This window comes from Hylobates moloch, unplaced genomic scaffold (assembly GCF_009828535.3).
Source record: "Hylobates moloch isolate HMO894 unplaced genomic scaffold, HMol_V3 SCAFFOLD_13, whole genome shotgun sequence".
Lineage (NCBI taxonomy): Eukaryota > Metazoa > Chordata > Mammalia > Primates > Hylobatidae > Hylobates > Hylobates moloch.
This window is the reverse complement of record NW_026652288.1, coordinates 31,014,432-31,027,571: the sequence shown is the minus strand read 5'-3', so window position 1 is coordinate 31,027,571 and position 13,140 is coordinate 31,014,432. Positions and strand designations below refer to the sequence as shown.

The following is a 13,140-nucleotide window of genomic DNA, read 5'->3' as shown; positions in this document are numbered from 1 at the left end:
CCTTCAGCTCAAAGAAAGGTGTGGAGCTGAGAAATGGTCCCTAACCTGCACTCGGCACTCAAGGGTTTTCTCCAGAGAAGGTGAGACCTCTTTGCCTGGCCTTTGTCTGCCCTTCATTTCATGTGAAATAGAAATGTGTATTTTCAGAAGGAAGCCTAGGGGCTTGGGGAACATCTTCACTCCAGAGGAGCAGGGAGCAGTGGCCCCGCCAGCTGTGCCGGGGTTGGTCACTGAGCCTAGACAAACTCCAGCCCACTGGGAAGCTGGTTGTGGATGCTGGCCATTGGGTGGCCCCAGTGAGCCCTTTCCAGCCAAAGACTCCACCAGGAACCCCAAGTAAGAACCCAGACTTTCTCCCTCAGCCTCCATTGAAAGATGCTCTGTGGCCAGGCAGGTACCAAAGAATAAATGTACTGTATTAACATGAAGACTAATAACAAATGCACTACAGTAGTAAGCACGTCATAGATACATAGAATATTCTCTAGATAGTCTGAATATGGATATAAAATAAGTTATGCTCATTTTGTTTTCCATCACAGTAGGAGCATAGCATACAAAGTGACTGGTTCAGTAGCCATGAAGCAAGCCAGGGGAGAGATCATAGAAGAGAATGTAGGGCATTGAGTACAGTGGGGATTTGCCAAGGACACTGCAGAGTCCCTAGGGACCCTCTGGGGAACAAAGCTCCAGACCTCTCAAGTTAGCCTTCTGAGAATTAGCATGAGGTCCCACTTGACAAGAGACAGTGGCTGCATCTGAGCTGGGATGATTCAGGCAACTGGGTGGGAGGCAGAGCAGGGACAGGCACGAACAGCATCCAGCAGGCTAGCCCACTCTCCTGCTGGTGCTGTTGGATGTCTATGATGCTGGGAATATGGGGCGCAGAGCCAGAAGGCACGGTTTGCTTCTGTGACATGACAGATGGCCAGACTGATGGCCCACCAAATCCTGGCCGGCCCTCCTCCCTTGCCAGCCTGTCCTGGGAGGCTGCAGGGGGCCTGCATACTTTGCTTATTCTCCATAGTTTGTCATTCGGTATCAATGCTGGGATCCTGCACACATCATAGCACAGACAAGTGTGTGAGGGTCTGAGGCCCTGGCTTTGAATCTTCTCTCCATCACATGACTTCTGTGAGTTTCAGAAGGTCGCCTAAACCCTTCTGAGGCTACTCGGCCTCCTCATCTGCAAAATGGGAAGGCTAATGCATACTTCCCTGGGGCATCAGTGAGGGCCACATAGAATAATGTACATAAAGTGCCTAACATAGCTCCTGGCACGCAGGAGGGGCTGGGTAAATGTGAGTCAAGTATGAACATCTAAACATCACAGGCCAGGTGGAAAGAACATCTAACAAAATCTATGGACTAAAACCACCTTGACTGGTTTTCAGTAGACTACAGGACAATTTCCTCACTCTATCAATTTTTTTCTCTTCTCTCTCCCGCTCTGGGATTCTTTAAAATGAAATACTGGCAGAGTTCAAAGCAAGGTTTGCCGAAGAAGACAGAGGCTTAGATTAGGAAAGAACAGAGCTCCTGGGCCAATGTCTCTAGAAGACACTTCCTTTTTCACCTCTCCTCCCTGCAGCTGCAACCCCCGCCCTCAGATCTCCTAGCTCCTGAATGGATTTCTTATTAGGAAGCCAAAGCAGGTAGGGGAAGCACAGAAAAAGAAGTGAATTGTCTACTAAATGAAAAGTCTTTTCCATCTGCTCAGAGCCCGGGTATGGAGGCACTGGGGAATCTGGAGGTGGTTGGCCATCTGTGCCAGCAAGTGAATTGCCTCAGGTCTTGTCTCTGGGGAGTGGCCGAGGAGAGGGGAAGAGGGATTAGGCTTAGACTCTGGGGCCTGGGAGTGCTTTTGTCCTTCTACTAATCCCGAGAACTTGGAGGTGTCCCCAAACAAGTATCAGCTGCAAACGTGGGCATCATGGTCCTCTCTCACCTACAGAGCAATGTCAAGATCTGCATGTGTGTGTGTGTGTGTGTGTGTGTGTGTAGTCACTGCTCCCATCTCCTCCTCTAACACTTGCCCGTCTGAATGTCCCCCCACCCCATCACTCGGCAACTTTCCTCTTGGAAGGGGGCAGGAGGTGGGCAGGCAGCTCGTTGGGCAGCTCATGCCCCTCCAGCTTGACTTTGATGAGGTGGTTGGCCAGTGCAAACTCCTCGTCGTCCAGCATGCCATCCTTGTCAATGTCGGCCAGCTTCCAGATCTTGCCCAGCACACTGTTGGGCAGCTTGGAGCGCACCATCTCCTTCTTGGCATTAGCGCCTGTGATCTTGCCATCCACCGGCGACAGGGTGTAGAAGATCTCGTCGTACATGGGCTTGTCCCTGGCCACCACCCACTCAGCATCATCGATACCTTCTCCAGCCCCCTCCCCATAGCCATGCCCAAAGGGGCCGTGCAGGGTGCCCTCGAACGCTCCGCCCTTCACCATCTGGATGGGCCGCTGTGACTCCTCCTGGCGCACTAGCACCATGAGCTGGGCAATGTCGTGGGCCAGCATGTCGTCCACTACCTCCAGCAGCTTGCTCTTCAGCGGCTGGAACTTGCTAAAGTCCTGGGCCTGCAGCTGGTCCTGGGAAGAGGAGGAGAGAAGATAAAGATAGGATACAATGAAAGGAGAGCCCTCCATTTGTCACGTGCCTCCTATGAACACCAGAATGTTCACAGCTGATCCCTTTCTACAACGAAAGACGTGTGACCTAGAGGCTCGGCTGATGGACATCACATGGTAAACGAAGGTATGAGAGAGGAGGGGAATAAAGGCCCACTGGGCTGATGATGGGATTTTTCAGGACGAATTCCAGAAGAAGGCATTGTTATTATAGGAGATAACACCTCCATGTGTGTTACTGTCTCTGAGGACCTTCCAGTGGGACAAGATGTAGAGGTGAAGACAGTGAAACTGATGATGCTGACCCTGTGTAGGCCTAGACTAGCATGGGTGTTTGTGTCTTAGTTTTTAGCACACACAAAAATAAAAAAGTAAAAAATAAAATTTTTTAAATAGAAAAAACTTATAGAATAAGGATATAAAGAAAATATTTGTGTATAGATATACAATGTCTGTTTTAAGCTAATTGTTACTACAAGAGTCAAAAAGTTTGTAGGCTGGGCACAGTGGCTCATGCCTGTAATCCCAGCACTTTGGGAGGCCGAGGCGGGCAGATCACGAGGTCAAGAGATCGAGACCATCCTGGCCAACATGGTGAAAACCCCGTCTCTACTAAAAATACAAAAACAATTTAGCTGGGTCCCAGCTACTCGGGAGGCTGAGGAGAATCGCTTGAACCCGGAGGTGGAGGTTGCAGTGAGCCGAGATTGTGCCACTGCATTCTAGCCTGGTGACAGAGTGAGATTCCGTATCAAAAAAACAAACAAAAAAAGTCTGTAAAGTAGAAATGTTAATTTATTATTGAAGAAAGAAAATGTTTCTAAAAATAAATGTAGTGCAGCCTAAGTGTACAGTGCTTCTAAAGTCTACAGCAGTGTACAGTGATGTCCTAGGCCTTCACACTCACTCACCACTCACTCACTGGCCCACCCAAAGCAACTTCCAATTCTGCAAGCTCCATTCATGGTAAGTGCCCGGTACAAGTGTACCACTGTTTATCTTTTATGCTGTATTTTTACTGTACCATTTCTATGTTTAGATACACAAACACATTGTGTTACAATTGCCTACAATCTTCAGTATAGTCACATGCTAGGTTTGTGGCTTAGAAGCAATAGGTCATCATACCATACAGCCCAGGTGTGTGGTAGGCCCTACGATGCAGGTTTGTGTATATACATTCTATGGTGTTCACACACAACGACAAAATCACCTAACAATGCATTACTGAGGACGTGTCCCTGTCATTAGCAAGGCATGACTGCCCCCGAGGGTTTGACACAGTAGGCACAGGCAGGCAGGTGGGCATGCCGATTTTGAAAGAGCTCCCCTTGCCTTCACATGACAACCCGCACCACACCAAAAAAGAAGTATCTTCCACTTTGCAGGTCTCTGCAATTTTGAAAGTTTTCGAGTCTAGAACATCAACTTCTCCATGGCCTCTAGAGGGTGACAAGGTGAGAGCTTTCTGCTCCTACCCTGGCTCTGGCCACGTAACTTTCCAGAGGCTGGGAAGAGGCCAGTACACAGGGTGAAGCACAGCTAGTTTGCTGCAGAAAAATGCAAAAAACACCCACAACTTTCTAGGGCAAGTGTTAGCCTGGGTACTTCTCACCTCCCTCCTAGGGTGGGGCTGAGTCAGGAAGGCCTGAGGGCTGAAGGCCTCCTGGAGGAGGAGCAGACAGGGCCCTGTCTCTCCCCACTCAGAGCATCACATCCCAAGGTCCTCCCACCTCTCATTCTTCCTGTCTCTCCCAGCCTGCTCACATCTAGGTGTGTTTGGTGGGCTCCCATGCAGCGGTCCCAGTATCAACTAGGGGGCATGGTGAGTGTTCCCATTACCCTACATGGACACGCGCACAGGTCAGCTGTTTACATTGTGGATTCAGCATATTGAACTGCAGAACAGAATATCGAACTGTCAAACAAATGAGGTGAGAATCTTTGTTTTGAAAGAATTCCTCACATTAAAACTGGGGTCTTAGGGTCCCTTTCAAATGTTATTTTCCCAAATGTTGCTTACAAATCATTAAATTCTTAACAAAAGCAGAGGCGAAGAGCTGAAGTGCTCCAAGTCAAGGACCGGGAAACCCGCAAAACAAACGCAATGCTGGTTAGTGAATGGCTCGTGGTAGGTGGTTATATGAATGCATGGACACATGAACAAATGGACACATGAACAAATTCCAAATACTTGGAATGTGTATTTTTTTCTTTTTCTTTTGCCAGATAGGAAACTAAAAATGCCTATTCAGGACTATAGTGATGTTATGAAAAACCTAGATTTGAACTGAGAAACTGAGTCCCAAGCTAAAGATCAAAACAAGAGCAACAGCATCTATTAAGTGCTTCTGTGGCTGCCATTTTTTGATTTTTCTAATTCCCTAATTTTTTTATTTTTTGAGATGGAGTCTTTCTCTGTCGTCCAGGCTGAAGTGCAGTGGCACAATCTTGGCTCACTGCAACCTCTGCCTCCTGGGTTCAAGTGATTCTTGTGCCTCAGCCTCCCGAGTAGCTGGAATTACAGGTGCTTGCCACCATGCCCAGTTAATTTTTTTGTATTTTTAGTAGAAGTTTTGCCATGTTGGTCAGGCTGGTCTCGAACTCCTGGCCTCAGGTGATCTGCCCGCCTCGGCCTCCCAAAGTGCTGGGATTACAGGCGTGAGCCACTGTGCCTGGCCTCTAATTTCCTAATTCTAGAATCATAAGAAGTTGCAAACATTGTACAGTGGGTGGGTGCTTTGTGCTCAGCACCCACCTCCCTCTGCCCACCTACTGATTTGCTACTGTGTACTAAGGGCATAGTCTGTCTGGCTTTGTGCTAAGGGCTTTGCAAAGATTATCTCACTGATGCTCACAACACCTGTATAAGGCGTGATTTTGTAGCTTCAGTTTACACATGAGGAGATGGAGGCTCACAGAGGATCCAGTCAATGTTGTGGTTTCCTGCTTGGACCTTTGGGCACAGCTCCTGGCTTTTCTGCTTGTGGCCTATGTGAATGCTACACTCAGAAAATGCTGAGACCTCTGTTTCTTCTGTAAAAAGGCAGATGAAAAATGCCTCCCTCTGAGGAGTGCTTTGGGGAAAACCATAAGAAACCATGTGTGATGGCCACTGGCCCAAGATAGGCATCTGCAACGTGACCCAAAGATGATGAGTTCCCGTGTGGACTTCTGCCTCCCCGAAGCTCGTGTCCCAAATTGCTCACAAGGGGGACCTCAGATGTAAACTCGAGCACTTTAAGAGCCTGGAGAACCTTGGTCAGGTGACCCATCCCACTGCACCAGAGATGGTGGGGATGTCAAGCCTGTGGTGGCTGTGACTAGAGAAGGTCATTAACTGGAGGTGTCAGCCCCCCAACATCATCTAACACACCTGCACCACTGGGGCGGTGGGCTCTGTGTTTCTCCCCAGGCCCAGACACGGCCCCTGTTGGGCCAGTGATGGCCCAGCTAGGAGTGCAGATCCAGGGCCACCGCCTTGCCTGCAGATTCTGGGCTGGGTTCTCCCTGGGGAGCTCCAAGAGTGGCCTCCTCCATACTCAGGCTGCTCAGCCAGCTCTCGGGACACTGTCCCTTGTCTTAGAGCCCCCAACTCTCGCTACCTGCATCCTCTTCAGATTGGGGAAGTCCCCAGGTGAGATCTGGTGCTCCCGCTCTATCCGGCCATAGATCTCGGCCAGGTTGTTCACCAGCTCCTTCTTCTTGTTGTCCTTCCCGAACACCGAGGGCATCTCCTTCTTCAGAGAGCTGATGATGTAGGCGTGGACCTGACAAACAGGGCCAGAGAGAAGCCTTCACATCAAGACCCTGGACAGTCCCTTCCTTCTAGGATGGCTCTCACATCATTTCTTCCCCTACATCCCTCCTGTCTCCTCCTGCTCCTACTTTTGAAATGATTTTTACCTCTACCCTCATGCCTCCATGCTGTTTTTCTATGTTATGCGGGCAAGGTGAGGTTGTGGGGAGCTACGGTCAAGGCAGGGTGAGGTGGTCATATTGCTGCTGCTGAAGACAATACCAGCAGCTGACATTTGCTGAGCATCTCTGAAGGTGCCAGACACTGTGATGAGGGCTTTGAGACTCTATTTCACTTTATCCTCCAACAACCCCTTCATTTTACAGATGCAGACAGAGGCACAGAGAGACTAAAGGCCTTGCCAAAGCTGGGAATCCCACAGACAGTAAACAATGGAGTCAGTTCCAATCTGGCCATCTGACCCCAGAGCTTGTAACCATGGCTCCCACCCTGTCCTGCCCCTTGGTGTCACACACATGATGTACTGGCTGCAGGACACTCTCCAGCCCAGCTGTTGGAGGCAGCAACCCTCAGCTCCTGCAGCTGACCCCAAACTCTCGGCCCCTGCCTAAGCTGCCCACCTCCCAGGAGGCTGCCTCACCTTGGCCAGTCTGGCCCTTTTGATGAGGTCGTTGAGTTTGCGCAGGGCAGCATTTCGGGGCAGACTCTGGATGTCCCTGAATAGGTCCTGTTCCTCAGCCTCAAAGAGCTTCCGGTTGTCAGGGATGAGGAGGGGGTGGGACCAGAAGGAGCCGATGTAGACCCGGATCACCTCTGGGGTGTTCACGATCTTCCCCAAGGACCACATGAGGGCCCCGTACACCCGCATCAGCTGCTGCGTCTCGATCTGGTCAGCTTTGTTCAGCACCACCCGCATCTTGTCCTCGTGGTTCTTGAGGGCTTTGATGACTTCTGAGAACTCATCAGAGATGTCCAGTTTGTGGGCATCGAAGAGCAGAATGATGCGGTCAACCCGCTCGGCAAACCACTCAAGGACAGCTGCAAAGTCATACCCTGCCGGCAGAGGGACAATCAGGGGCTGGGGCCTTTAGGGTATAGGGTAGGGGTTTGGAGAAGCAGTCGGGTGTGATAGAAATAACACAGTCTTGGGAGTCAGATCTAAGTTTAAATCCTGGCTCCTCCACATTTTAACTGTTTGGACTCCAGCAAATTACTCAATGTCTCGCAGAATTTTTTCATCTAAAAATACTATTAAATACTAAAATAATATGAATACCTAATTAATAGAACTATGAAGATTAAATACTCTTAGAATCCAGCACTTAGCAGGTGCTCAGTAAATGCTAGTTACTTTTTTTTTTTTTTTGAGACGGAGTCTTGCTCTGTCACCCAGGCTGGAGTGTAGTGGCGCCGTCTCTGCTCGCTGCAACCTCTGCCTCCTGGGGTCAAGCGATTTTCCTGCCTCAGCCTCCTGAGTAGCTGGGATTACAAGCATGTGCCACCATGCCCGTCTAATTTTTGTATTTTTAGTAGAGACAGGTTTAACCATGTTAGCCAGGCTGTGTCTTGAACTCCTGATCTCAGGTGATCTGCCTGCCTTGGCCTCCCAAAGTGCTGGGCTTACAGGTGTGAGCCACTGCCCCCAGCCAGCCACTGTGCCTGGCCTAGTAACTCTTATTAACATCATTATTTCCATAAGGCACAGCCACTATCCAGCCCCCCTATCCATGCTTACTGTATTTAGCAGCCTGCTGGAAAAGAAAGTCTGGACACCTAATCTGACACAAAGACTCAGAAATTCTTTCTAAGGTCTGAAAACAATGAAACACTAAAAAGTAGATACTGATGATGGTTCAGACCATGCCTGTCACTGGTCTGGAAGAAATCTGCAATTCTTGTTATAAAAACATCTTGTTCTCACTCAGGCTCTTTCCTTTGTAATCAGCTGCAGCACAAAATTCCCAACTCTTGAAACCACAAGGGGTTTCTTCCTTAGGATGTGACTGGAACTCTGGCCACCCGCACCTTGGTTATCTAGCACTAAGCTGCTTTAGGTCAGACTGGTTACAGGAGCCCCAAAGAAGTTGTTCTGCTCAATGCCAAGTAGCTGTGGATCCAGTAGGGGCTGAAGCAGGAGGGTAGACCAACAGTCTATACATTCACTGACACCCAGAGCCCCAGTGGGTCTTACCTCTGTGTCTCAGGCTCCTCTTACATAAAATAGGAAGACAAGAGATAAGGAAGTGGGGCTCAGAGAAGTCAAGTGATTTGTTGAAGGGCACACAGCCCATGAGCAGCAGCAGTGGCTTGAGGATGGAGGTGTCAGGCTTTCCCATTCTGAGTCTGAGCAGGGTTCTCAGCATCGCCTCCTGCCACTCCCCCATGGCATACCTCTGGCACTGAGGTAGGAGCCCTTTCTTGGGCACTAAAGTGATCAACCATCCTGGCTCCCCATAGCACAAGGGTTCCAAGGCGACACACACTGGGGACCCAAAGCTCATTGCCACCATCGAATGGGAAACCAAATCATTAGGAAAAAGCCTGCCCTGCCTCACAGAGGGAGGCTAGAGACCAGGCAAGATCATCAGGCAACTGCCTTGTGAGTGAGTCAGACTTAAGAAGTTCTGATTGTCAGTAACAGGGGTCCTGACTTAGCCTGCATCAGAAGCCCCCACAGGACTTCTTAAAACCCAGATGGTTGGACTCCATCCCCAAAGTTTCTGATTCAGTAGGTCTGGCGCAGAGCATTTCTAACAAGCTCCCAGGAGATTCTGATGCTGTTGGTCCAAGGGCCACACTTTGAATACCACTGGCCCATAAAAATAACAATAGCATTCAAAAGGTGTTCAGCACTGACCTAAGTACTTTATAATCATTAATTCCTTTAATCCTCACCATGACTCTATGTAGGGTCATTAGACACTAATATCAGCCCCACTTCTCTGAGGAGTAACCAGAGATACAAACAGATAAAGGAACTTGTCTAAGGTCACCCAGCTGGTAAGCAATGGGCTGGGACTCAAGTCCAGGAAGGTGGCCCTAGAGTCAGTGCTATGAACCACTGCACTGTGTTGGCTTTCACTTTCAAAGGCTGTCATTTCAGACTAAGTAGCAGGCATCGATGGGGTGGGGGATGAGGATGAATGGAGCCAATGGAGCTAGGTTTAAAAAGCCTTTCCCCCACCCTGTGGCATCTAGTGAACACCCAGTGGGGTACATATTTAGGACATGTGGAAGCACTGCCACAGGGGGTAGAGGGATGGGATCAGCACGGTCAGGAAAACTTGCTGCCCTAAAGCTTCCTGGAGGACCCCTGTAATGTTTCTCTGGTGGCTGTAAGAGAATTCTAACAAACAAACGAAGGTCAAACCCTCCTTTGGTTACCCAGATACCAGTACTACTCCATTTTCAACTTCTCCGTCTTTGGTAAATGAAGTGCTTCCAAGCATTCCCATTCCCATGTGATTTTCTCCAAGATCTGTCAGCTGCTCAATTAATATACAGCTCAACTAACACATGAGTCTTCTCCCCCTGCTCCTGTGGCATAGACCCATGAGGCTACAAGGAGCTTAGCAGTCAATGGTCCAACTTCCTGATTTACAGATAGGGAAACCGAGGCTCAGGAAGGGGCAGAGCTGGCCCAGTATCTCCAGGTACCATCCTGAGGATAGTCCCTGATTGATGCGTCATTGAGGGCCTGGTGTGAACTAGATTTTGCCTTCTCTTTCGAAGACAGGTGCCCTGTCTCAGCTCAGAGACAAGGCCCAGGAAAGTGCTTCAGAGGCTGCTCTGCCCAGTGGGCAGGGGCATCATCAACCCTCCCTCGGAGATGTTCACGCAAACTCTATGAGTTAAGTGACTCAGCCAATACCACCCATGAGACAGGACCCCTAGCCTCCAACTCCAAGTTCAGTGCTTGCTGCAGACGGTAAGATGTTCATGTCATTATCTCATTTCACCCTTACAACATGCTCTGAGGCAGGCAGCGCGAGGAGTATCGTTCAGAGAGGAGAGGAAACTGAGGTTCAGAGAGGAGAGAGTCAAACAGTTGGCGAGTCATGAGGCCAGATGACCCAGCTGTCAGCCATCCAGCCATTCTGCACCTGGCCGCTCCCTGCCTCCCTCCCTCCCTCCCTCCCTGGCACGCAGGCACAGCCAGCTCCTCACTGGAGCCTGGGAGGCCTAAGCATTCCCACTCCAGGCGAAGCCTGCAGCCTGCACTACTCCCCTCCTTCCTACATCCCTCTGTCCCTCCTTCCCTCCCCAGGGATGGCTCCAGCCTATTTTAATCTTCCCTTCAGCACAGCACATGGCAAGGCTGCTGTCACCTCCCAAAGGCACTCCTTCAGAGCTGTGGGTGGGGAGGGGCCAGAGGGCTAAGAAAATCCCCAACCCCCACCTCCACAAACAGCTCACAGCAGGAGGGAAGCAGGGCCCCTCCACAACTCCCTGCCAGGCCTCTGGCCTTCTGCTGCTCCTTATTCCCCAATCTGGATTTTAGCTGTGGCAGTGCAGGCCACAGGAGGGGCTGCTGGGAGGACCAAGACTGAGCTGCAGCTCCCTCTCACCTGTCCAGCAAATCTCAGCCCCAATGCATTGGCTCAATGGCTCAGAATAGGCTAAGGCAGCCAGGGCAGCCAGTGTTGAGTCCTATGCTGACAAGGTAATGGAGGTTTATAGAGGGTGAGAGCCCAAGGCCATGCAATGCTGGGGGTCAGAGCCAAGACCTGAACTCCAAACTCAACTCTTGCACTGTAGCCACGCCTCCACCAGGCTGGGGAAAACAAAGACACCAGAGAAGCTGCAGAGAAGAGAAGAGGCTCTGTCCCTGCAACTTTGCTGCAATCCCTGATGACACCAGCGATGTAAGAGAAGGCTGTGTCTGCAAAGGTTGAGGGGCAGCAATATGTCCATGCTGCCAGAACAGGATAGACCCCTGCCTATCCCTGTCCCTGCCCTCGGTGGTCTTGTAGCATCATGCACGCCTCTGTTCTGCTCTTCAGCTCACTGAAATAATCCTCAGTGCACTGGAAGCTGGACAGGGCAGGGGCAGCACCTCACCCTTCTGGGCTTCCCCTGCACCCAGCACGGTGTGTGGCACACAGCAGGTGCACTATCAGTATTTGCTGAATGGAACTGAAATGGGAGCCCTGTTCCACGTTTGGCATCTGGGAGACAGTAAATGAGTAATCTCTGGGCCTCAGTTTTATGGTCGAGGAATCGGTGACTCAGTCGTAGGGTTATCGTGAGGATCTAAACAAATCAGAGGATGCAGGTTAAACTGCTGAGCTGTGACCTTGGCTGTTCTCATTGCCCTGCTGTTTTTTGTAAAGCACTCCTTCTAAGCCCTAGTTTCTATGAGATGGGATGTGCTCTGTAGGGGTCACCAGAGGAGCACTGGCCTGGGTGAGCCCACCTCTCATTTCTGCTTAGCCACTAACTTACCATGCTTCCTTGGGCAAGAATCTCCCCACTCTAGTCCTCTGTCTCTTTGCCTGTCAAATCAGGGGATTCAGCTGGACAACCTCCGAGCTTCCTTTCTCAGTTCACAATTCTCTGCGTCTGAGACCAGAGGTGTGAGGGTGGGGAGTACAATAGGATGGATGGAGATTAGCTACAAGGGACCCTTTGCAGGCACAGCAAGAGAGAGAGGCTGCAGACTGCTGTCTTACAGGCCTCGGGGATGCCTGTGTGAAGTCTGCCTCTGCCTGAGGATAGGCCAAGGGCTTCTGGGAACTCTTTCTATGATTTTATAAGCAGAGGCCTCCTACTTGCTCTGGCAAGCTGCTATCCAATTACAGACTCAGTAATGCCAGAAGCTTCCAGCTGGCTGTGGCTGTGAAGACCATGACCATCAAGCAATGACTCCATGGGTTGCTCTGAAGCTTGACCTCCCTGCTCCTGGCTAACCTCGAGCCTGTGTCATCTGCAGGGTGGATATTTAGTTGTTCACTTGGCCTGGACTTAGGTGCAGATCTAGGAATGGTGGTATCTCAAAGGTATGGACTGGACCCAGTAAGAAAAAGGGAATGGTATAGGATTAGCTTTCTCATTTATTTGGCAAATCTGAACCTCAATTTTCTCAGCTGCAAAATAGGGATAACAAATGACTGAATGAGGGATCTGTGGTAGAGCTGAATGAGGGCTCTGTGGTAGAGCCGTGGCAACAAGATCTGACAGCACAGACTGCCTCAGCAGCTGCGGTGAGCACCATGGCCAGTGACAGGCCCCCTTCCCCTCTCTGGTCCCAGCAATGGCTCTGAGACCCACAATGGTAGGTCTTGGGCACCTGCGGCAGCCCAAGGGTTCATGAAATATGGACTGGTGAGTGAGGGGAGATTCAAGCCCCAATAGACAGAGCAGAGAAGCTGCCCTTCCTGGACTTCATAGCACAAGTCTGCTGGCTCTAAGAGGTCTAGTCAGCCAGCTCCAGGCCTGGAGACTGGGCAGCCTGCAGGGATCTGTGGTCCCCTCCAATCCGAGGCTCCAGAGGACTGGAAAGAAAGCACTTTGAAGTAATGCCAGGCAGGAGGAAATCAATCAGACAAACACAGTAAGGAAAGCCACCCCTACCTCACCCGCCAGCTTCCTTCGTGGTCTGACATGCAGTGCCTGGGCCCTCACAGGGCAGCATACTTCTTCGGGTTTCCAGCCACATGACCTCATTTGCTCTTCATAATTGTCTGTATCCCAGGAGGTAAGTAGGGCATACACATCTTACAGGACAGGGAATCTGGACACAAAGAGATTAAG

General features: G+C 50.4%; 1 protein-coding gene across 1 annotated transcript in view; it reads right to left on the bottom strand.

The window, feature by feature from the left end:
- Positions 1-395: 395 nt before the first annotated feature.
- The window catches only part of EHD3 (EH domain containing 3), a 33,756-nt gene continuing 21,011 nt past the window's right edge, over positions 396-13,140 (bottom strand). The window contains exons 4-6 of the mRNA XM_032172616.2: positions 7,028-7,440; positions 6,233-6,397; positions 396-2,588 (exon numbers count right to left, since the gene is read on the bottom strand). Coding sequence (XP_032028507.1) covers positions 2,061-2,588; positions 6,233-6,397; positions 7,028-7,440 — 1,106 coding nt within the window. The 3' untranslated portion in view covers positions 396-2,060. The remainder of the gene's footprint in view (positions 2,589-6,232; positions 6,398-7,027; positions 7,441-13,140) is intronic.